The 25,383-nt window shown below is 37.8% G+C and overlaps 1 protein-coding gene across 1 annotated transcript in view; it reads left to right on the top strand.

Annotated features, from left to right (window-relative positions):
- The window catches only part of TAF1B (TATA-box binding protein associated factor, RNA polymerase I subunit B), a 44,821-nt gene extending 24,516 nt beyond the window's left edge, over positions 1-20,305 (top strand). Inside the window, exons 9-15 of the mRNA XM_030946235.1 lie at positions 8,302-8,449; positions 10,485-10,662; positions 10,967-11,013; positions 13,763-13,853; positions 14,307-14,377; positions 16,291-16,516; positions 19,556-20,305. Of these exons, the coding sequence (XP_030802095.1) occupies positions 8,302-8,449; positions 10,485-10,662; positions 10,967-11,013; positions 13,763-13,853; positions 14,307-14,377; positions 16,291-16,516; positions 19,556-19,784 (990 nt within the window). The 3' untranslated portion in view covers positions 19,785-20,305. The remainder of the gene's footprint in view (positions 1-8,301; positions 8,450-10,484; positions 10,663-10,966; positions 11,014-13,762; positions 13,854-14,306; positions 14,378-16,290; positions 16,517-19,555) is intronic.
- Positions 20,306-25,383: the final 5,078 nt, after the last annotated feature.

Below are 25,383 nucleotides of genomic sequence, written 5' to 3'. Positions count from 1 at the left end.
GTCCCAAGGTGGAAAACTGGGACAAAGACACCTGCCTGAGGGAGTGGGGTGGTTTTGTGCCACAATCATGAAGAAACCTGAAGATTTTCCAAAAGCTGTAAAACTGTGCCTGTATTTTTTTTTCCACACTGGCTTTTTGAAAGGACTTTGTATCCCTTAATAATCTGCTACTGGCTAAAGCATGTGTCTTCAAGTCATCACACAGCTCTTAGGAAACTGCTGACATATGGGTTGTCTAACACTAAGTTTTGGTGGATTGCATATATATATATATATATTTTAGTTTGGGTCTGATTCAGATAGAGTAATTCCTGACTAAATCTGTTCATGAACTCATAAATGCAGGTCAAAATATTTGCTGTTTTCTCCTGGAGAGTTTGGACTGAAAAGCTTATCCATCAGACTGACTTTTAGACATGTTCCTCTGTTTGCTGAAGTCTTCCTCTCAAAATATTCCCAGTCTAATGTGTAAGAGCCTCTTTTCCTGACTAAAATTTGAATGACCTTAATTGCCATATGATTTTTTATTTCTTGTTTTCAGTGGTAACTATATAAAGAATTCAAATTCAAGCAGAAGGTGTTCATACTTATTTATTTTAAAAAATCTTTTGAGCGGGATAAAATTCTGTCTATACAAATTCTGCTAATCGGCTATGCTGCACTTACTTTCCCAAACAAGGAGGGATTCCTGCTTTGGTCTGCTGGTGTTTTGAGATACCTTGTAATCGTAAGGTTTTTTTGGGGTGGGTGTGTATCCATCAGAGGGGCCTTTTTCTCTGCCTAACTCTGTATTTTTTGTGCATTTTAGCCGGTGCATGCAGTACTTGTTCAGGGTAGAAAGTAGTGCGGAATGAAAAGAAGCAAGGGTGAGGCTTTTATTTGAAAGAAAAAAAGCTGAGGAGGAAGTTCACTGCTGAAAGGGTTATTGTAATCAAGTTTATCATGAGAGCTTGCTGTTGTGTAACAGAAACTCTAGCTTGTCCATACCTGTCTTTAAGCATTACTTAATGAAGAAAGAAAACAAACCTACCAAAGTATTTATGAAATTCAATAAAATTTGTTTCCAAACTCTTAGATTTCAATACATTATGACAGTTCAGTTCCTAATTGGAGTCCTCTATGTGTTTTTAGAAATACTACATTTTTTAGAAAAGTGATACTTGACAGAGTTTGCTTGTGAGCATGAACAAGGTAATGCTCAAGCACGTGTCTCTCGTGGTTTAATAATATTGAAACTCATTTATTCAAAAACCACTTTAACCAGAAATCATGTAATGAAAAATATGTCTTCCTCTGAAAGTAGCCAATTAAAAAGCCTGTTAGGCAGCCAAATTTTTTTTTCCCTAGTAAAGGAGTACATTTGTAATAGATGTTCAGATGGCTTTTTTCTTTGTATGTAGGTTGCTGGCTCATCCTCGTGCCATCTTGAATTCTTCAGTAGAGAAGAACTGCCTGGATCAGTTTAACAGAGTCTAATACCCTAGCACCTTTTTTTTTTCTCTCAAAAAGGCATAAACTTTGTTTATTGAGTCATTTTCTAAAATTAATCTTTTTGCTATGTAAAGGCCCTTCTCACTTGCTCTACAGCAATGACCAGGAATAATTTGGGATTTTAGGATGTAGTAGTTGTTGCATCTGAAACAGTTATTAAAAGGAGAAAGGAAGTGAGAGCCTGCCAGTGTGATTTCTGTGATTTTCAGAAAGTATCCTGACTTTTTTTTTCATCCCTTCTGCCCGTTTGTTACCTGATGGATAACTTGGGCAACCTGTCTGCCTCTCAGGTGAACAAATTGATTTCCTTTTGTTTCTTCCTTCTGCTTGATAGGAGGCTTGTAAAGGAGCAGCTTTATTGTGTGCTTGATCTCTTTGTCTTTTCTAATGGAAGAAGTTTCACGAAATGCATATTTCTTTGCAGTTACCTAAATGGAGTTACAGCAGTTTCACCTGTCTTCTTCTTGTCATTTGATTCCCTTTTTATAATTCCAGGCACACCCTCTCACTGTTACATCAGCATCTGTATGTGATTCATGGATATCGGGATTTGGAGAAATCTATCCACTCATTTAAATGCTATCCACTCATTTTAAATACTAATTTGGGTGTAAATTGCACAGTTAATATAGTCCATGTAAAAATGAGTGCACCGAGTCAGATGTGGGGCTCCTGGAGTCTGTTCTCCTGTTTCAGATGTGACTGAGGAAAGGAGGCAGGAGCAGGGTGCAGGGGTTCCTCCCTGCCCACTTTCACACTCATCAGCAAATCACAAGCCTAGGGTGTTTCTATACAGCAGTGGTGACAGTGCTGACTATGCCATGGAATCTCAAGATGGTTTGGGTTTGAGTTGGAAGGGACCTTTAAAGAGTCTCTTCAAATATTGCCTGTCTTTTCTGTATACCTTTTGCTCTGACAAAGAAGGCTTTCCTGAAAAGACTGCTCAGAATCTAACCATGTTACAAAGTTGCCTACATTAAGTTTTTTCCAGCTAGATTAAATGGCAAAAAAAAGTTTCAGTATTTCCTATTTTTTCAAAGTTTGTATTCATCGTAATACACAGTGTTAAAGTACCTTTAATTTGTGTTTGATGGCTATTACATTCATTTATAGCTGTTCCAAGTGTGATGGTGGTTGTGTCTGAGAGGTAGATAGAGGTCAGGCAAGGGGGAAAACTAATGTTGTTTTAAAATAAATTGGCAGTATTTGTTGGTGTAGGTTTATATGGGAGGTAACTAGATTAGTAGTACTGTAAGAATATACAAAAACCATGAAAAATAGAATTTGTGACCATGTTACTGATCTAGTATGTAATGATTGGTCTACAAGGTAATTTCATTCAGTTTTAAATACTAATTTGAGTGTAAATTTCACAGTTAATACAGTTATTGTTTCTACTGTCAAGTCTTTTATGCAATCTGCATGCACTGTGGCTGCTGTCATCCCACATCAGGCTCATGCTGCAGATGACCAGATATATCTGAACCAGTTGAGCAGCAGAAGCAAAGTAAGGTGAGCCAGGTGCCATAGAGAACTTGACTGCTCTGCTCATTATTGGTACCTGATTTTACCTTAGGTAAATGTAAAGCCAGCTCAGGTTCCTGGGAATGTTTGTTTCAATCCAGGCAGCATTCAAAGATCTTTATACACACTAGGGCAGCCATTTGGTTTATTATTTTTGCAATAAATATATTTTATTTTATGAGCATGCCCTGCTTTACACAAGGATTGAAGCAGAATTCTGGATTGTGTTGCAAAAACCCATTCCTCAACCCTCATAACTTATTTTCCAAACCTACAAGTTAAATGGCTTTATTAATCCATTTCCTGGTAAGTTTAGTACACTCTTTTGCAAACTCAGTCTGAGTTGAATTTGTCATCTTAAAAATGATGAAGCCTTGCATATCCAACTCTAAACATTAGAAGATTCCCTAAGATTTACAAAAAGCTGATAATGAAAAAATGAGTCAGATCTTATTAGGTTCCAGTATTAAATGATCATTAAAGAAATCCCTTGGGAAAAATGTCTAGTGTGGAATATAAGCAGCAGAAAGTAGGTAGAAATTCAGAGAATTGTGCAGGCATGGGGAAAAAAGGGTCCCAGGATGGAAATTCACAGGTAGAAGGATAAGGAAGGGAATTGTGCTGCAAAAAAAGTACTGAACAGGAAAGAAAGATGAAAGGGAAAAATATAAAATGAAGAATTTAGAATAACTGTATAATTATTTATTTTCAGAAATAATAGAACATTATCATTATAACATAAGCTGAGTTGTGAATATTGTGAATATGTAAGTAATGGGATATTGTCCTGACACGGGTGAAGGAATTGGCTTACACAGTTATCCAAGAAGAGAGTCAGTCAGACCACATTTAAAACAAGAAACTATGGAGCCTGCAAATTGTTCTAGAAAGCCAGCCAGTGCATACTGTTTTCTGCTTGTTGATCAGCAATATTCTGATATTGTCCAAACAAGTAGGAGAGGCTGCAATCTTGGCTTACTCAAAACAATTACCTGTTACTTGATCTGATTATCATGCTAATAGTTTGGCTCCTCTGCTCCTGAAAACCAGTTTGTTGTTTTCTAATACAGGTGAAAAATGCCATGTAACTTTGAAAGATAAAGGCAACTGATTTAAATAGTTTAATGAATAGTTATCATTATGAAAATCTTGTTATAGACACTTTTTCACTGACTCAATGATGTGTATTTTGTTCTCCTGTGCTCAGGGGGGCAGGGGAAAGTACTCTTAAGTAGTACTAATCTTCTATACTGCTTTCTGGAGTGACCTTATTTGTCACATGTGGGAATAAGAGACAAATATTTTAAAAGCAAAGCTTAAGAAAAGGTCTTGGCAACCTCTGTAGCCCATCTGGACAAGTTACAGACTCTGTCAGCGTTGTTGATCAGTCTTGGAGGAATCCCAGCTTGCGAAACACCTGAAAAGGCTAGCAGGTGGAATAGCTTTAAAAGGGTTTTTTGTCAGTCTTCCTGGAATTATTAGGTGCCCTTAAGGGTTTGTAACTTGAGTTTTATATGTGGTTTTTATTGTGTTTCCCAGGTTCCCAAAACAAGGTGAGAGCTTAGTAACTTCATGTGGTGATGGACAGGGGAGTTGTCCTAATATATACCACAGAAATACATCTTGAATTTTTAAATTTATGATTGGATAAGTGAAAGTTGTACTTGGAGGGTGTGTGGCATGTGATCTAACACTGTCCTCTATTGTCCAAGTACTCCTCCCTTGGGGTTTAATCATGGGTTGCTGGAGGCAGAGTTTTTTAACTGAAGGAGGGAGGCCCTGGCTCTGGATCTTGCTTTCCTAGTGGATTTGCTGGTTGACTTCCAGGGTAACTTGTTTTATCAGGTTCTTTTTTTTTTTTTTTTAATAGAGATACATAGCTGGGTAGAAGGTGGTAATTTTTATTAATTTTGAGGCTGCTTGTTTACAGCATCTTTCTTTGCCTTAATATTGTCTCAAAATTTGCTGTTTTGGTTCTGTGGAATTTGGAAGTTCTTTCTCTTTTAACGCTCCCAATATGTTTGAAATTTGGCAGAATAAACGATTTTTTGTGTGAACTCACAGCTCTTTCAGAGTTAAACAGAGTATGAACAGGGCATACAGTGACTGGTGAAAACAGCCAGTGCTTGGTTATTGCAGAAACCCTTCAGTGTCCTTAGCCCTGACCTTTCAGCCCTGTGCTGTGTCCCAGGCAGGTGTGACCTTGTGCTGGATGCAGCTGTGCTTGCAGCTCCCAGTTCCAGAGGTGACTGTGCTGCTGGAAGCAGGGGTTCAGTTCAGCCTCCCCATCGTGGCACAATGCTGGGACTACTACAGGGAATGTTTTTGAGTTTAGGCTTTAAACCCTGGGAAACAGCAGTTGATTTGGTTGATCTTTATCTTCTGTTAGGATGCACAGTCCAAGTGTGTTCAGATCTCTTATGAACATACATCAACAAAGAACAGTTTTTGTCTCTTAACACTGTTCTAAAAATAATCCAAGTGGTAGCTCTCAGTCTTAATTTTTATTTGTAGTTTTTATACCACTTGTTTGCCTTCAGAAAAAAAAGCACTGGTTGTCATTGCAAAGCTAAGCATTCTCGTCATTGCAAAGCTAAGCATTCTCGAGCCATTTTGAAAAAGAACCAAATTGCCTTCTGTAAATTGCAAACAAAAGCTTTGAACCAAAAGCAGATATTGGGCAGAGGGAAGGTTTGATTGACCAATACCTAGGATGGGAAAGCTGTCTCCTTGCCCTGGTACAAGGAGGGAAGCTCAGGTGAAAGGTGATAAAGGTGTCTATTGGAGTCCTCCAGTTAAGATCTATATTCCTTAAAGTAGCTCAGTGTCAGATTAGACTTTGGATAACTCTGTTGGTAATAGTTTGATGTTTGAGAATGGGAATGCTTCAAATGACTAAATTCCCAGTGTCTTCATTTATTTTCACCTGTGATATATTATTAAGAAGCTACTAATTCAACTGCTTTTCATTAGGGGAAAGCATATTTCCTTGCTATCTAATTATGAATAGTATTCATGTAATGTTTTTATTTGAATTATGTGGGACTTTAATTTTTCTCCCAGTACACTCAAGAGAAGTTACATATGATTCAGGTTTTGTTCCAAGATGAGTTTGGTATTCAATTTAGCACTGCTTTTTAGAAGGAATGGGAAGTACTGTGAGCCTGGTCTTCTGCAGAGCTCTGGTAGTGCAAGTTTTTCTTGTTTCTCAAGATAGTCCTGGAGCAGTCTAAGCCAATTTTAACACTGTTTAGAAACTATAATGAACATGATACAACTTCCTAACTGTTACAAAAAGTTACATGTGTAATAGTAGGTGACAGTAGAATTATTCATTTGCCTAAGCATGTGTTCATGCAAGTCTGAACTGCAATCTGTGGGGAGATCATTTAAAAAGAGACAGTGTAATGTTGGTAATCACTCAAAACAAAATTTGAGCATTGGCTACAGAGCTTATATTAAAATAAATGAAGGCAAATTATTGAATAAAACTACATTAGGTCACATCATGTCTTGTTGTAAACACAGTTACTCTGTTTGTAATCTGAATCAAAAAAAAGAGCAGAAGCCTGCATTCACTCTTCTTCAGTAAAGTTTTGAAGCTGTGCACAAAATGTAAAGCCCTGCTAAGTTTCTTTTAAAGGAAGGTTCCATATGTACAAATTGACTTTATAAAATATGAATACATGATAAAGTGCTCTGCTGAATTAGAAAAATCCCTGGCTAAGGCAGAAGAATCATTGCTTTTTATACATTTAAAATGGTAAAGTAGCCTGGGCAACTGAAATTGTTGCTTTTAGAGGTAAATTCAGGTAATCATTTTAACTACAGAAAATTAAGAATATTTAGTGAAACAGCTCAGGTATTGTGAAATGAGGGTCAAACCTTAGATCCATACTTATGCAAACTCCATGTCCTGCTGAGTTCATTATGAATAAACATGTCAAAATCTTGCTGTAATTTATATTCTCCTATAGCAACAAACCTCAGTACAAATTGTGAGAACTTTCTCATGCACCCAATGGTTTCAAAAAGAGAATTTCAGATTTATAGTCACTAATAAATATGCAAATATGGAATTTTTTTTTAATTAAATAACATGAAAGATTCTGTGGAAGGGTTCTAGAGGATGTGGGCCTGGTGCTGAATGGGAATATGGTCACAAAGACCAAGGAGAAGGCTGAAGTGATGCTTGCGGGTTTTTTTGCCTCAGTTTTTAAGAACCAGTTTAGGAAATATGTGAATGAAGTGGACATATGAAGGTTCATGAGCTGTGATGAGGTGCTGCACAAGTGTTGAGGCAACTGGCTGGTGTCCCTGCAAGGTCACTGTCACTAAGATTTGAGCAGTTCTGGTGACTGTACAAGTCCTCAAGGGAGGCAGGGCATCCTTCCTCTCTACCTGGCACTTGTGAGATGCATCAGGAGTGCTGGGTGCTGCTCTGGGCTCCCCAGTAGAAGGGAGGCATGAATGCAGTGGAGAGAGTCCAGTAAAGGGATCTCGAGATGGGGGAGTGGGGCCTGACAAATGAGGGGAGCTGAGAGCACTGTGACTGTTCATCCTGGAGCTGGAGCATATTCAGGGCAGGTATGATGTGGCACCTGCAGGAGGCTGCAGAGGAGGAAAACCAGATCCTCCGTAGTGCTATCCAGTGACTGGATGAGAAGAAAAGGGCACAAATTGAAATACAAGAAATTCCATTTAGGTGTAAGGGGAAACAAAATCTTTTTTCCTTTGTACATTGGAGTTGGTGAAACACTGTAGCAGATTTCTCACAACCCTTGGAAGCTGCCATCTGTGGAGGTGTTCAGTATCTGACTGGATGTGGTCCTGGGCAGCCTGGTTGAACTGACCTAAGCAGGGGCTTGGACCCAGTGGTCTCAAGCAGTCCCTGCCAGCCTCCACCTTCTGTGCTTCTCTGACCTCTTAGCTCTTTAGACAGTTCACCTTCAGTTGCATCTCTATTGGTTTTTTCCCAAAGCTCTTAGTTTTGGTGCATCTGGATGCATAATGAGCATTTCACAAGAAAGATGGTGAGGTGGTGGGAAATCTAAAGCAACTTTCTGGTTTTTTCCTTTTGTATTTCATGGGATTTAAAACTAGCAGTTTGTCTTTGCAGTACTGTAATCTGACTCCATTCTTACATGTGTGTTTACTCAGTGTGCTAAAAGAATCTGTATGGATAATCCTGTATTAAACAATTCAGAATTTAACATCAATAATTTTAAATAGTTAACAAATATAGTAATAGAGCAAATGTATAACCCCTCCAATCCTGTCTTGCAGTCGTGGCCTGTATATGAAGAAGTATTCAACAAAATGCATGAACTTGCAGCGTTTTTAGACCTGCCTCGTTTTCCAGATATAACAGAAAGCTGCTTTCTTCATCCAGACATGCTGTGCATGAAGTACTTGATGGAAGCTAATTTACCTGGTAAATATTTTCCCTAGCCTGAACTGATAAAATTTTTTTGTGGTTTATTAAACTCTAGCAAAAAGGCTTAAATTACTACTTCAAAGTGCCTGCTCTTTTCCTTCTAATTTATTCCCATTTCAGTTTGAACTGAAAGATATTCTTTCTATAGAAAGCACCTTCCTCAAACATTTAGAGTACATGTTATGGGCCCAGATATGCAGGGGCACTCTGATGTTGGCTCTGTAAGGCTGTGGAGTGGATACTTCATTTTAAATCTTTCAGTATCCATGTGAACTAAGAGGCACCTGTTGAATTCATGTGATGTATTAACCTCAGCTAAATGATTCATGTAGTTGGGACCTGGTTGCTTAGCTCTGAAATTCTCATATGTAGTAATGGATGTATATTTTTTAACAAAGACTATATTTTGTGTATTATATAATATTGTATATTACTATTTATTTTAATATTAATTGATGGTGTGTTACAGATCAGCTTCTGTCTCACTTGATTTACATTTTAGTTCTGAAATGATATATAAGTATTGACTTTTTTTGACTGTCCTACAATGAAGTCTTGAATATTGACTTGTCAAGAAAGACCAGTATGTCCTAGTATGTGAACTCTCTGTTAGGTTACCATATTTTCTGTCAAATACCATTGTGACTGAAGATGAGTTACACAGACAAGTAGCCTGTAAATTTCTTTCTCAAAACATTCCAACAGTTCATAGTAGGGGAGGGAGTTATTGTGTTATTTTGCAGTTAGTTACAATGAATAAAAGTGTTTGGCTTTTCTATTTAGTCACAATTGAATGGAGAGATGATAACCAAAAGGTTTAGGGCTAAAATTCTGGAGTGGTAATTCTGATTTTGTAGTTTTACGCCAGTGTTGTGATCCTATAGAGGATTGCATTATTTTACAGATTGTGAAGTATCAATTGAATCAAAAAAAGGCTGCAAATTTGTTATTTTCAGATCTTTTACAGAGAAATGCAAAACTAAGTACTCTTTGAAAGTTACTGCAAAAGAGGAATATATCGCCCTTTTCCGTGCAACTTAGATTTTTATCATGTATAAGCATTTTTTTAAAAATTGAAAAGTGCTGCTGCTGTTGTCTAACAACTCCTAAAAAAAGGCAATGAATTGGAGGTGTTAAAGAACACTAAATACCAACTAAGAGACTATTTTATATATCTGAAATAAAACTAAATATGCTTCTAGTATTTATAAGAAAATTTAGTTTCCACTTTTTTTCTAACTTTTACTGTTATGTGCGAGAGGATTGAAAACAGGTTCCTACTGAACTCTTCGTAAGCAGCAAGAGGGTATAAATACAGCTGGATTAAAGTTGTACTTAGTCATACATTGCTAACCTTTGTGGAATCTGATGGTGATGTAATCAACTCCTGTATTTCTTGCTGAACAGGAAAGGTGAGAAATTTGGGGATTTGTATCTGTGAAAAATAAGCAGAGTAATAAGAGCCTGTATAGATAGGCTGCTGTGTACCTTGTGGGGCTGCAGCTGGATCTCCCTGGCACAGCTTCTGCTGGGGGAGCAGCAGTGCTGCCCTGCCACCACCAAACTGCTCTCCATGCACAACCAGCTGCTTTACAGCCAGCCCTGCTCCTCCTCTGTGCAGGGCTGATTCCTGCCAGGGCTGTTCAGTCAACAGGCAGGAAAAAAGTTTGTGACAAGTTTTTTGCTTTTGGACTTTTTTTTTTGAAAATATATTTATGTGGATTTGCAATAGGCTTTCCTGCAAGAATATTCAGGATGATCTCACTATATTATTCAAGTAACATCAAAGCACTATTAAATATGTGACTTTTTTATTCTCCATATGAATATATAATAGGTCACAAGTGTTTTCCATGTAAGCACAGTGAAGGTTGCCTAGTATTTTTAAAAATACTCCTCAGCCTGAAAAATACAGCTGTCAAATGGTCCTAAAAGACCTAAGCAGTGTTTTCCTCAAATGCCCATCATGTTTGCCCTGTAAAAATATTTCTAGCTTGTCTTAACATTTTATATTTTTATTTATGTTAATCAGATGAATTGCATAATTGGACTTGTCGAGTGGTGAAAAAGATTGGTATTGGAGAAGTGGATTTCCTGACTCTAATGCCTGGAAATAAGTCAACAAGAAAAGTGAAATATGATGTTCTTGCTGCAGCAGTTATTGTAGTTGTGCTCAAATTATTGTTTTTATTAGATGATCACTATGAATGGTAAGTGTACAGACAAATCTGTAGCAACCCTCAAATTTCAAATAGTGCAAATGCTTGTCTCCGATTGTTCTTTCTTTAGAGTTAAATTTATACTACTGGAATTTCACTTATCTTCAGTAGCTTAAACCATACACTTGAAGGCATTTTAGACATGGAATATTAATTATTTTTAAAATTCATTGGGTTGTATCTGATATTTGGAATAAAATTAGGATGACATTTTTGTCTGTTGTATTTGAACTTCATGTGAAAAGTGCAGTATTTGGATCTACAAAACAGCCTGATTTTTAAAATTTTTTTACAGGTTACTTTCAGAGTTTGCTGAAGAAAGAAATAAAAATAACACAGAAGGTATATAAATATTCTGGTAGAAGTGGTGTTATGATTTGTAAGCGAAACTGTTTTGCAATCAGGGTTAGAAAGACTTTTCTTATTGATCATGAAATTGTGGTTTTGTCATTCATTAAGGGGGAATTTTATTCAGAGAAAAGAGTAGATCCTGTTCATGTAAAATGGCCTCAGTGTACCTGCACAATTCTTTTTGTTTGGGATAGAGGAGTTTGGTACACATTTTGCTGGGTGCCTCTCTACTTCTGCTTGTGCATGTTTGCCTCTTGGTTTAGAGTTTTATGTGTGGTAGGTGGAGATGAATGGATACGCCGTGAAAAGGGAGCACACTTTGATCGTAAATAGCAGATACTTACTAGGGGCATTAAACCACATTTATGATAAAATCCAAACTTGTTTAGTCTTGTTAAATAAAATGTCTTAGTGTGTAACATATTTCAGATGTAATCTAGTTTCTTAGTCCAAATAATCCTGAGAGAGTGTGGAAAAGCTAGCAGCAATTAAGATGGAGAAGATAATGGTGTGAACATGGTTCTTTGAGGGCAGAAAGACCAAATCAAAGATTAGAAATCTTCAGGAAGATGTTCCATGGCCTGATCCAAATCACAGTTGAAGATAAGATCCAAGATGTGTTGCAGTTTATCTGTAAGGCCTTTTATCCAGTTTTGGGTCATTCTGACCCCTCTGATGCTTTGTTTAAAATCTAGGTCCATAATAAAATTACAGTGTTAGTCATGTGTGAGCTCAATTACTGCTCTAACTAGAGGCATCCCTGTTAACTAAAACTGGTAATTTTCACATTAAGGTGGATACACAAACTTATGGTGGATTTTTTATTTTCCTTTTTACTTCCCTTGAAAACTTCAAGTACATGATAGTGGCAGGAGTGGGGAGTTGTGCAACTGCTTTACAAGCTGAGGCTCATTAATATCTTAATGGGGTTTCTCCCTTATTAACAAGTCTCATTGCCCTTGGGAATTAACAGCTCATTCTTTGCCCACTTTTTTACTTTAAAATCTGCTGGTGCAAATGATCCATGTGCTGTGTTTTGTTGTCCCTGTGCTTAAGATGTCGGGGTGATGGTGAGCAGCTGCACAGAGGAGTTGATGTGAGAATTTCTGTTAGATGACTGATCAGTGCCAGAGCTCAAAACTGCCTCTGGCATTTTCCCAAAGTTCGAGTGCTTAAATGAATAATGGTTAATACCGAGTTTTAAAGATTCAATTTATGTTGACTCGACTCTCAACTTAACTATCCATTCTCTAGTCATTTTTTTTTAATTAAAAATAGTATTTCAGCTCCTACATTTCTTCAAATCACCCTGGAAGCAGTACAATAGATAGTTATAGTTACCTACTGTGTGTGTTCTGTGAACTGCACACATCCACAATATGGGTTTTGTTCAAATAAAAGGTGATTGAGATATATATAGATGTATATGTATGTGTGTATCAGAGCTGTGTATTTTCCAGTCAGCTCAGCTACATGAATGTCAGACCAGCAGTACTGGCCAGGTAAAGGGTTATTACAGTGTAGCATCACGTCTCTGACAATGGGTTTGCATGTGACAGATGTTAATAATTCATACAAAGTTTAACACCAATTTCTACCACCTCCCACACTGCTCTCCCAGCAATTTAGAAGTATTTACTTAAACCTCAGGGTTTAAGGAGTTGATAAAAGAAGTTGTATCCAGACCTTTGAATTTCAAGGACTGCTGAGGGGTCTTTGTTCCTTTCATGCGTCTCTTGCTTTTTGAGACCATCTATGATTTTAGAATCTAGACATTCTGAGGCAGGATAATACAAACAGCAGAAATGCAAATAATACAAAAGGTACATAAGTTTGATTGTAAGAACAGTGTATGCACCTTCAGGAGAGTTTGAACAGCTGGCTGGCAAAGCTGAGCATGACGCAAGCATCGCATGCAGTGCAGCTCGGGCCATGGGGAAATGCAAAGTCTGGTTCATTCACAATGCAGATATTCCACCCACAGGGATAAGAGTTGATTATTTTTAAATATATAAGTCTATACCATATTTCTTTTTTGAATTCTTATACTTCCTGTACCCAGTTGGTCTGCTTCAGTCTTGTGCCTCTTCGGAGGATCAGTGATAAAGGTGCTGCTAAATGTCCTATGTCTTCATGTTTTTTCGTGTGCTGGTAAATACTTGTTCACATATCAACAAGTGAAATTCCTGTGCTCCAAACCATGAGAGGCTGATATGAAGTGAAGACCATTGTCTAGTTTATCTTTCCAACCCTGTAAAATTTCATAGGCAGTGGGATAGACAGTGGGGAGCTGGTGAAACTATGTGAAATTTTGCATCTGATCTTCTTTAGATTTTATTTGTTTAAACTTAAGCTTGATGCATAGTTTCATTAATCCCTTGAATTCAACTTTGAAACAGTTGAAGGCCACTCCATACAGTGGAGAACTAGTTGATTTGGTAGAGAGGAGGTAGTTTCTAGGCTTACCTTTCCAGAAAAGAGGGAAAAGGTTTGACTTGTGCTAAATCAATGAAACCTAAGATATGGGGCTTCTTTGCACTTCCTATGACATGCTGTTCTTTCACTCCATTTCTGTGTTTCTCTTTCTTACAGAATTATTAGATCAACTATCTTTTCTTTAAGCGTATAGCATTCGGGTTAGTTTGTATACAGGTGCAAGATGCAGGGTCTAACTGCCTGGAGACCTTCTCTGTCATTTCTTTCATTTCTTCCCAAACTAAAATGTGTATGTTTTATTCAGGAGGCCCATATTTTGAGTTCAAGAAGTGGTATGAGGTGGTAAAACATTCCTTGGATGTGGAGCAAAAGAAACTGGATGAAGAAAAAGCCAAGTAAGAGGTTTATAAGTACTTCTTTTTTAAGGTAGACAGTTCTGTGTGAACTCCTGATCCCTACAGAAATAAAAAAAAGTTAGAAATTTGTTCCACATATCCATTCACCAAGCTTGAGTGAATAGAATGACTAAATCACTGTTTTAATTTTCTATTTATACTCATAAGCTTTATCCAGGTTATTTATTAAATGCTCACTTACTGTGAAAAATAGCTTATACAGCTGAACAATTAACTGATTACAGTAGATCTAGGCTAACATGCCTTGGTTTGCCTGCTCAGAAAAAGATTTCCTTTATATGTTGGAGGGGCAGTGGCTCTTAATAGCACTAAACATTAGATTATTTTGATTTTAATTTAAAACTTTAGCAGTATTTGTAATAAGTCATTATTCATTTATTCATTTGGTCTAGCTTTCTTTTTGTTAACAATTCTTATGTCTCTTACTGGTAGGTATCTTTGGAGATGTGAAAAGCCATTGTTTTATTCAGTCAAGAATAAATCTAAAGTTCTAAAGAGAAGACGTGAGTAAACTTTGCTTCTTTTCAGCAACACAGAAATCTGCTCCAACTTTTCCCATGATAGATCTTCAGCTGTGACTGATAACATTAACATCTTGAAATATTTTGTCTCCTCTCTTTCATCTCTGGGTACAATTAATGTAGTACTGTTTTACAACCCGTGGCTGGAATTTTTCAAACATGCACAGCTGAAACTGCCTTTGCCAGTCTTCCCAACACCCTACTGAGCCATGTCTCAAAATGAGTACTCTTGTCCTCATCTTCTCTAGTTTGCCTTTATATCACTGTTCCTCGTGAGTTGTCGGTCTTCTGTAGCTTTCCTGTCTGTTTCCTCCTTCAGTTTCTTGAATGCTTTGGTATGAATATCCCAGTATGTCCTTTAGTAGATCTTGCATGTCCCTCTTCTCTCCCATTCCTTGCAATCCTCTGCAGAAAGCAAGGAAGGCTTTACTTGCATAGCCAGCAGCATGTGGTCAGAATGCAGGTACAGCTGCTGAATTTTAGTAGCTCTGGAAGTACTTGTGAGAAGTTTCTGGGGTTTGTGTTGACATAAAAGCAAAGAAACAAAACCACAAAACCCCAGTTGTCTGCAGAAATAAGGAAAAGCAGAATTTTTTTCAGCCAAATTAGATCTGGAGTTCTTCATTCTACATTTTAGGTTATCCAGAAAGCAGCAGGTATTTGGAAAGAGATATTAAGTATGGCAAGTGGTATTTTTCCTTTTATATGTTCTTTCAGTTTCTGGAAGTGACTGGTTCAGGGACTTCTAAAGAAGTTGTATAATCCTATTTGGTTTGAATTACACATGTTGGATTTCTCCTTCAAGAATGCAGTGGGGTTTTTTTCAAGTACTTACTCTTCAAAATCGTGTTGGGGTGATCCTGCAGTCATGTCAAGTTCCATGGAAAACCATGTTTAGATGTATTCATTTGAAGCTGATTATTTACTCAGATGCCCTTTAATTCCTGTATTTATAGGATAAAAGATTCCTCTTCTGGCTCTGCTTCTCTTGGAGCTAGAAAAGGACCACTTAGATTACAGAGCTTTATCATAATGTTGTGAGCAGGAATATCACATAATTGCAACTGGGCAGGATTAATTTTAAAACAAATGTACCATAATAGAGACAGTGCTCTAGGACACTTATGTGCCAGGTACAGATTTTCAGAAACCTTCCTAAACCTTTGATTTTGATCATAGATTTTAGTGTAATCTTGAAAGATAAACTTCCCAGTACTTGGATTATTTTAGGAGGTTTTTTTCTGTGGGCTTTTTTTTTTAATTTCAATACATGAATGAGTTAATTTAAATACAGCTCATAAAAAGAAGTTAAAGCTCCAACAATGTTTTTTAACCTGCTTTTTATCCTAGAGAAACAAGGCATAGGCAGTCATACAGTGTGGGCTGATCTATCATGATACCTTCTTTCCCTTCTCAGCCTCAATAACTTAGGAAAGCTTGTCGTTCATCCACCAGCAGCAGGCAAACATGGACTGGGGTTTTTTTGTTGTTGGGGTTTTTTATCAGTTGAAATTTGCACCATGAAAAGCTTAACCTTCAATCCGTGTATGTATGAATGTGCTTTCTATCAGCATAAAAATCCTGGCAGTATCAAATGGATTTTACAGGTTTTACCTGCAGCAATGTTTTAGAGTGCCCCACTACTAATATCATTAGGTATAAAAGACATGGCATTTTGAATTACGTTTCAAAATGTTTCACTAAAAGCTGCAAAGAGGGTGGCAGAGATAACCTAGAGACTTCCAGGATTTCTCAGTCTTTCATGCTGAGGTAAAAAAAAAAAAAAAAAAGTAAAAAGCACAAATACCACATTTTCTTCTTGTATTAGTCACCTCTAAACAGTATTATGGTATTTAGTACTTTTACATTTGTTTCTTTTGTTTCTCTTTGCACAGAAATGGTTGTGAACTTACAAAATCAGTTTGGCAAGCTGTCTGGTTCAGTGCAACGTGCTGAAAAGCCAAATCCATCAAGTTTTCAGTTAAGTTGGTCTGAAGAAAACACAGATGGGAGTTGTTTTCACGGGCATAGCCTGAAGGGAGTTTTGCAAGAAAAAAGGGGTTTACTGACAGCCATGAACCCTGACTATTGGCTGTGTACAGTTAAACTATGTAATGAGAAGTAAGTATTCACATTTTTGCTAAATACATTTCAGAAAGTTCTCCTGAAAGTAAAGTCCTGTACATATATTTTTGCAAATGACAAATACAGGGTGTGTGCACAGCTATGTGTTCACATACAGTTACAGTCATTTCTGGAAAGGGGTGTGTGAGGAGTGGATAGTCTTGGACTGTGAGTAGACGAACTGTAACATGAAGAGTGATCAAAATGACCTTATGAGAAGGCAGGAGATGAGACAAAATCAACAACTAGAGTCACATGGCAAGAGTAGCAGCTAGTGCAAATACTCACTTCATTTCTTTACAGTGTTTTATAAAAATATTTGTGGTGCAGCTCTCCAGAGAATGGAAAAATAGTCCCATTCCTCTCCTCCCTGGCCTCTAAAAAAGCACAGAAAATTAATTTTCTAAATCACTATACTGATTTTTTGATGGCCTTAATCACAATGACTTCTGGATCATATACCAGACTTTGGTTCTGCTGTTGGTTGTATTATGAAACCCTAATCCAGAAGAGGAGTGTACTAGTGGAATATCAGTGAAGAAGATCAACTCTGTAGCTGGCTTGGAGTCTCCTGAATTTCTCATGTATGCTATTGGAAGGTGTTTTTTTTTGAAAGAAGATTAGGTTATATTCATGTGAAATGAGTTACGTTCATTTGTCTGCTGAGTAACATATGAAATCTTTATCTGGTATATAATTTGAAATGATATTCAGAGATCAATACCCCCTATGCAGTCTTAGTGATACGGTCCTGATTTTAAAGCATTCCATTCCCTTTGAGAATAGCTGGGTTTTACGAGTATGCTGTTTTTTCTGTCCTTCAGTGGATTTATTTGCTTATCTTTATTTTCCTTTTCACGTTACTTTTCACATACCCACAGTGACATAAATGGGTTGGAATAATGTAAGCACAGTGTTACATTACAAGAGGTTTGGTTATATGGATTCATTCTTTTGTATGAATAAGAACTTTTTTTTTTTAAGGGAGTAGAGGTAATAATCCTTTTACCACAGATTTGCGTAAATCTTATGTACACATTGAATGAGTAGATATTTTGGTGTATGCTTGTGTGAATAATCTTCCATGCAAAGTCTGTTTTTAAACCTACATTTTCATATGTAATATATTAAAATGTTAATGGCAAACTGTCCTAGCCTTCATGAAACAAGATTTGAATTTAAATTCTTACCGGTTAAATTTCCCATTATATCATTTGCAATGCAAGTATTTAAGTATACGTCTGACACTTACTTAACATTGGAAAACAACATGTACTCCCTCAGATATGAGGGTTTATCCTCTGTGTATGTAGAATAGAACTAAAAAAAAAAATCTTACAAATTCTCTTTATTTAAAAATCAGCATGGCCTAACAGGACTGCTATAATGCTTTATTCCTGGGACTAAAGTATAATTACAGTGTGAGCAAAGCTGAGATCAGTCAAATCATTGGTGAAATGCTTTTATGTTTTATCTTAAAACTTTGTTTTAAACTGGATTCTAAACTGATTTGCTGTTCTATTTATTATTTTCTATTTTTCTATTTATTATATTTTATCTAAACTATTTGCTATTACACTAAGTCTTTAGGTGGCAGGAGTTGTACTCAGTGTTCATAAATGTCTTTTCTAAGCTGAAGGACTGTATAATTCTATACGTGATGAGGTACTACAGTGTATGAAAAATGTTGTAATGCTTTTGGGGAGTGTCAGGTAGGACAGAGGATGGGATGTATGGCATGAGAGACCTAGTTGCAGGTTTCCAATGTGCCAGACTTTGGGAGGCTTTGAACAGACTGTGCTCCCTGAAGTGCAGCTTGCCTAGCACTCAGGACGGGTCTGGCTGTTCCTCCAGTTTGAGGTAAAATGGAAATGTTTGCTGGGCCAGAGGGAGCAAGCAAATGACTTTATAGTCTAGTAATTAGCACACTTACCTGTAAATTGGGACAGACAGATCCCAGTCGTTGTTCTGGTGAATATTTAAGACAGCTGCTCTGAATCAGACACAGGGAACATTTAAACTGCTTCTCCACATCCCAAGGCAGTACTAGTAAGTTAGAAGATGTATAGGGTTTATAGGTGAATATGGCACCTGAACCCCCATATCAATGTACAGTGTTTTTATTTAAACATTGAAACTTAGTAGTATTTTAAACTAAATTTGAGCCTTATCCAGTTTGGTGTTTTTCCAATCTAAGTTGGTGAACTTAATGTTTACAGAGCTATCTCTGCAGCTCGTCCTCTGTGTCATCTTTTGTTCGGTCTGAAACTTGTTACTAGCAAGTCTGGTCTGCTATTTTCATTATATACTTCATCAATAAAATCACCTCATCAGTTTCAATAACATTTTGACCGCAAAAGCTACAAAATAATGAAGCAGAAGGCTGCTACGGCACTAATTACTTGCTGTTGACCTCATCAGTGTTTGCTCGAGTGTTGCCTATGTTACTCTTTTACTCCATTGACTTAATTTAGCTTTTCTCTCTTGTTTCTAGACATGTAGTTTGTATTTAGCACACAAAGGCAATGGACAATAAATGAATGGGTTATTATCCCATGACATAGTGTCAGGAAGATGAGAGGGGAACCCTGTGGAGAGAGAACAGAGTAGAGAGCCTAAGGTGTCTGAATTGGATAGTCTTAGAAATTTAAAAGATAGGGTGAGGTAGTCATTTTAATACTTTGCTACATTTGCTAAAAGCTGGAAGAACAAACAGTGATTCCATTTAGTCCTGAAAGGCAAAAAACATATTCTTTACCTGGCTGAGTAAGATCCAGATTCATAGTGCAAGAAGCTATAGTGGCTTTCTCTTCTTAGGGTGTTTGCACCAGCTCTGAAGATATCTTGGTTCAGTCCTATACTTCATGGTTTTCCAGGAGTCGATCACAGGAATAAACACTGTAAACTAGAATTGTGATTTATGCTGTTGGTAAAGTGTAAAGTTTGTCTCTAATTACAGTTTAATATATAAATGCTAGCTAAATACTGAATGCACTTGTAATTCAGGGCTGTTGTTTTCTCCCCATTTCTTTTCAGATTGTGTGGTCATCTGGCTCATTACAGAGAAGTGGAGTTTCCCCAGAGTTACCATTTTGTGTTAGGGTTGTTCTCTTTTCTTCTGAGGATTCAACCCTCTTATATCCATGACGAGGTGTGTATGATAGAACACAGACTTTTTAATAAAAAACTCTGTAAAAAACTAAAATACAACACAGTGCTAAGGAAGTCAAAAAGGCCTAAAACCTCCAGTATTAAACCCATGTAAATTAGTTGGTTGGATCCCAAACCATGGTATTACATCTGAACTTCCACTGATTCTTTTGTCTCATGGACATTTTTTGTACAGATAGGAATGCTGAGATCTACTACTGTACTTCAGTTTTAGTGTCATTTTATCTATAATTTAAGTCACCGTTACTGGGAAAGGAAACTGCCAAGGAAACTGTTAATGACCATTTATTTCATTAATTTGCATCAGAGCCAACAGGAAGCTGTGAAATTACCATTTTTTGGGGCATAATTGTACATATTTTGAGTGTACTGGACATGACATTAGCATCTAATTACATTGTGATATTTTGCAATTAAAATACCTATTTTTTTACCTACCATTTTATGACAGTAAATATATTTCTAGAAAATAATGTTTATTTTGTTTTTAAATACTATGTTAACAAATAAAAGAAGCAGTTGTTTAATGTTGTCATTGCAGTGAGTTTTTTCTTTATTATTTCTAGACAGCATTCCAGTTGTTCTGGAACAACTCTGGCACTGTTTTCTACATTTCCTTGCATACTGTATATTTCCCAGTCTCTTGTTGTGCCTGAGACTCTCATTTAGGTTAACACCTTTCAGGTCCAAGTTCCACTTCAGGCTTCACAGATTTTGCAGATACTTTTGTACCTAGTATAAAATCTGATCCTAACTGCCGGGTCCTCCTGTCATTCTTCTTTTGCAAGTCTACTGTTAAAGTCTTGAATTTCTTCTGACCACTTTATAATACTCATCTTCAGCAGCTTGTGCCCTGGCCATTCCACCAGTTTCTCATGCTGGATCTTATTTATGCACCGTGTTTTTATACTGTCCCAGACGACCTGTAAATGAAGTTGGGTGCTGCCACTACATGAAAGACACCATAACAATATAGATACATATGTTGAACCTAGATGCTGTGTAGATACCCAGATGAATAATGCTGCTTTCAGCTGAATGAAATTAAAGCCATCATTTCCAACCATCAGTACAGAGTACAGAATTTACCAAATCTGTTTGATCAAAACCAACAACTATTTCTTAACATCATTATAATTAAGAAAAATGGTGCCTGCAGACTTGACAAAGAGTAATGACTTCCTCCCTGAGCAAGGGCTTCAGTGAGATGTAATCTGGGAGGGTAATCAGTTCAGCGAGTAGATTGCAAAGGGTTTAAACCATGAAGTTGTTTAAAAATTGGGAACAGGTGAATGGTGGGAGAGGTGATGTGCCCTACCTGTCTGGAGCAAGTGATAAAGTATTTCACATACAAGCGGGGCAGACAGGACTATTAAAAGTAAGTTTTAATAGTTACATGGAAATACTGGCAAACCAGGCGGCTTTGCTGGCTCAGTAGAGGCAAGGAGGTAATATGGTGTCCTGATTTGGGGTGACGCAAAAGGCAGAGTTTGGGTAAAAATTTTTGCTTTTTCAGGTATTTTAATTAGTTATTGCAGCACAGGGATTTAAAGCAATGGTCCTATAAAGTGACTAACAGGCAGATGAGAAGGCATAGTTTTAGCCATACAGCACTAAACTGTGCTTGATGTGGGAAGAGGAAAGAGACTGAATTATTACTTGATTGTATGTGTTAAGAGATTTCGTAAGTGGGCACAGGGTAGTATGTCTAAATCTATTGCCATGCTGTGCTAGATACCTCAGACTTCTGGCGAGGTGTGTCTGAACTGGTGTTTACATTAGTGAACTTGGAACATACCAGGTTAAATCGCCTCTTGTATCTGTGTTTGTGTTTTAAAATTAGCCATTACCTATTATGTTTGACTTCACCTGAGTGAATTACTAATATTTGTATGTATTTGGTAAAGTTAGTGTTTGTACTTTACTAGATGAGTATTTGTATCAGTTAAAAATCTACAGAAGTGTAATACACATTGTCACTCTTTTCAGCAGTGCTGGCTCAAATGACCAAAAGCGTCTCATTCTTTTGACTGTAATATCTGTTAAAGTTTTGAATTACCTATCTAAAAGACACCTCAGTATACATAAAGGATTAATTTAATTCAGAAGTCTTTATTTGAAGGACTTGCGTACTTAATTATAGGTAGAGCTTTCTTCTAAAACTACTGTAGCAGTAGAATCTGAGCTTCACAAATTAAAAATACTGTGCTCATTGTTACAAACATAAGAAAGCTCCTTTAGATGTTAGGCTAAATTAAGGCTGTACTTTAATAAACTGGCATAAAGCTTGCAGTTAATCATCAAGAGCCGTGTGCCTTCTGGACACATAGGCTAAGAGTCAGATTTAAAATAAAGGGTGTGCCCCAAAAATGCTTTTTGCTCGTTCTATGCAGTTTAATCAATCAACACTTGTGTTGGAGTAATGGTGTTTAAGAAGCTGACAAGGCCCAGGAGAGCTCAGCTACTTCACCCAGGATCAGGCACTCCTGGGCCAGCTGCTCGGAGCGCAGTGAGCAGCAGCCGGAGGCGGGGCGGACAGACAGCTGCGGGCATCGCCGCAGGGCAGGGTGTCTGCGCAGCACAGCACTTCCAGTCGCCTCTCTTCGGCTTGGAAATTACAGCTCCTTTCTGTAACTAGTTGCTGAAAGTGTCCAGGTAAAGCTCAGCTACTTTTTTTTGTACTTAATCCCGTGTAAATTTTGAGTAAAAGAGGCTCCCCTTGTTTAGTTTCTTACTCTAAAATTTGAATGACAGTTCTTAAGTATATAGATAAAGGCAAATGGGGGTTTTAGAATAAACTTTTTAAACAGTATATACTGAGAAGACTTAATTAATTATTAACTTAGACAATAGCAAATCAGTTATTCTAAGATCTTTATGTGCCTTCTAAAGTGAATTTTCACTTTTTCCTACTTTATGTCTTAGGGGGGAACAAAAGTGTGTTTAAATGGGCAAAAGTAACCTGGCTTTATGAATTCTACTAAATGCAAGCTTTCTGTTGTTTTGCTGGAGAAATACAACAAATGTTTCATTTTCTTTTGAGAGGCACAGCCTTCAGCAGAATTGGTATTTTACCCTTAGCAGTTTTTCACTACATCAGTGTGTCTGTGTTCTCAGTACGAACTTAATCTCAGTCAAATACATTTTTCTTTTCAAAGTGTTGCCGTTGTCCAGACAGGAAGAGGAGGTTTTTGACTTACACAGAGTGAAGGGCCTGAACCTGATTTAAGCAGAGAATGAGAATCGGCAAAGCCCAATGCCTGTAAGCAATGCTAGTCTAATTTATTTGCCATAGTGTATTGCATAGGCTTCACTGCAATTTCATCTTTTCTAACCCATTTTTAGCACAACCCCTGACACAATCGTGTAGAAGATTTAAGAAAATTTCATACAGTATTGCAGGCAAGGCAATGAGTATCTTGCTTTCTCATAATGTCTTGGAAATCTCAAAAGTCCCTTCCTCAAATGGCTTTTCTCCTGTTTTGGACAAATAAGACTTTTGCTTGTTCTGAATAAAAAAATTCAGGCTATTGTAATAAGTTGTCAAGAGGATAGTCTTACAGGGCTGCGAGGAAAAGAGCCAGGACCCACAGGGCCTTTGGGACAGGTAAAGTCTGGATATGTTAAATCCCCACATAAATCCCCAAAGGTGTCTGCCCCCATCTGCCCTTTCCCCACGTCAGGTTGCGTAAATTATTCTTCACAGGTGGAGAAAAGTCAGGATGACTCTGTGTAATGAATCTTCTATTTTGATCCCAAATTGAACGGGCTTCCCAGCACATATGGTTGTAGATATTTCCTGGCTGAGCATGTTTGTGTGTGGGTTGGTTACAGCAGCGTCTCTCGCTGCATTTGTCCTTGTGCTAAATGCAGGATGCTTTCCAGCATCTCCTCCACAGTTACTGGTCCTGTAGCTCCTTATGTGTGAAGCTCTTTGTTCCTGGCCAGGTTAGATGAGGGAGAGCATAAAGGAGATGCCAAGATGTGGAAACAGGCATATGTGAAAGATCTTTCACTGCTCCTTTTGCTAGGATGCTGCTGAAATGGTGAACAAGAGTAAGGATTACCAGGAAGCTGTGTCCTCATGTGAGGTTACTGCTGCCCTTGTACAACTGCTCATGGCAGCATTTCCGGAGCCAGAACACGCCTCCCCTGCCCTCAGCATCTACATTCTGCCTTCAGCAGTACATCAGGTGTTTTAGAACAAAATACAAGCACTTGCCTCTGGTACTCTCATACGGCTGCTCTCTGTTATAGGAGTACTTTCTGTCAGCTCACAGACCATCCCATTGTCCCAGCAGTGGCTTTGCTCACCAGCTGCAGACCCTGCCATAGCTTTGTGACAGTGTCACCAAGCGTGTTCAGTGCCTGTGCTGCGATCCTGGGGTGCTTCTGCCATGCTGTGTTGATATAAAATTGTAGCAAACAGTTGTTTCCTGAACTGAGACCCGGGGCATTCGTAACTCCCAACTGGGCAGCTGCGTGGCTTCTGTGCTGTGGAGCAGAGTGGGTTGGGCAGGGAACAGTGGGCAGCAGAGGAGCTGCACCCACTGTCCTCTCACAACACCAGTGTGGGCCCGTGTGGCAGGACCCATGGGCACAGCAGTCAGCCCCAGAGGGAGCACAATATCGACCAAAGGTGATAAGTGCTCAGTGAAACTGATGATGTGCTAAAGATTTTATCGTCAATAAAATTTTAGGTTTTAGGCTGACTTTTTGTAATATATAGGCTGCTGCAAAATTGGTGAATTTGTATTGTAGTAAATTCAGAGTGTCCTCAGTCTGGCTGATGGAACTACATCTCTTTACCCTGAGTAGTTTGTAACTACTTGAACTACTTGACTTGTAACTAATTTTAACAAGATTTACATTATCTTTAGGGATAAATACAGAATCAAAAGGGAAATCTTTAAGGAATGTTTGCAAGATTGCATATAGGGATATGACTGAAGTGGAAAGCAAACTGTTTCTTTGTTTGATATTTCACATATTGTGCTTTCATTTATTTTATACCTTGTTTCCATCTCTTTCTTACAAGGCATTTCCAACTTCCTTTTCCACTGTCACTGGTCTATTTCTTTCCCTTGTGCCTTCTTTCACCTCAGTTTTACGTTTCCACTGAGTTTGTGGAAACTCTCTTTGGGCTCTTCTTTTTTTTTTCTTTGTTTTGTTTTCTTTTGTTTTGTTTTGGTTTTAATCTCGTTAATGTCTTCAGGCTTATTCTGCAAGGGTCAGTGATCAGCTTTGGGCTCACTTTTCCAGGTCTATCCTTAGCAACTACAGGCCTGTTGGCAGAGAAGGAAAGCTTGCCTGGTGTGCTGTGTAATGGAAAGCATAGGAGCTTCCTTGCTCTTTACATCCAGCTCTGCAGCCCAGCTGTTGTATCTTAGGGTTTCAGATTAAGCAAAAAATATCTTGTTTTGACTCCCTACTGTGTTTTGTGAAATCAAAAGTACTGCCACAAACCTGATGCAACTTGTTTATTACACAGGTGTGAATGACCAGAGCATATAGATGATAATTATCAGGTATGAGATTTTAAACTCATATTTGTTAGGTAAGTCATAACAGTAGCTAATTGTTGTCCAGAATAAATCCCAGTTTCTCTACACAGCAATGTCAAAAGACAGACTGGGAAGAGGGGCAAGCATGATGGGACAGTGCTCAACCTGATGGGTGCCAGTGAGTGTGGT

Source organism: Camarhynchus parvulus, chromosome 3 (assembly GCF_901933205.1).
Source record: "Camarhynchus parvulus chromosome 3, STF_HiC, whole genome shotgun sequence".
Taxonomy (NCBI): domain Eukaryota; kingdom Metazoa; phylum Chordata; class Aves; order Passeriformes; family Thraupidae; genus Camarhynchus; species Camarhynchus parvulus.
This window is presented reverse-complemented; position numbering and strand designations above follow the sequence as displayed.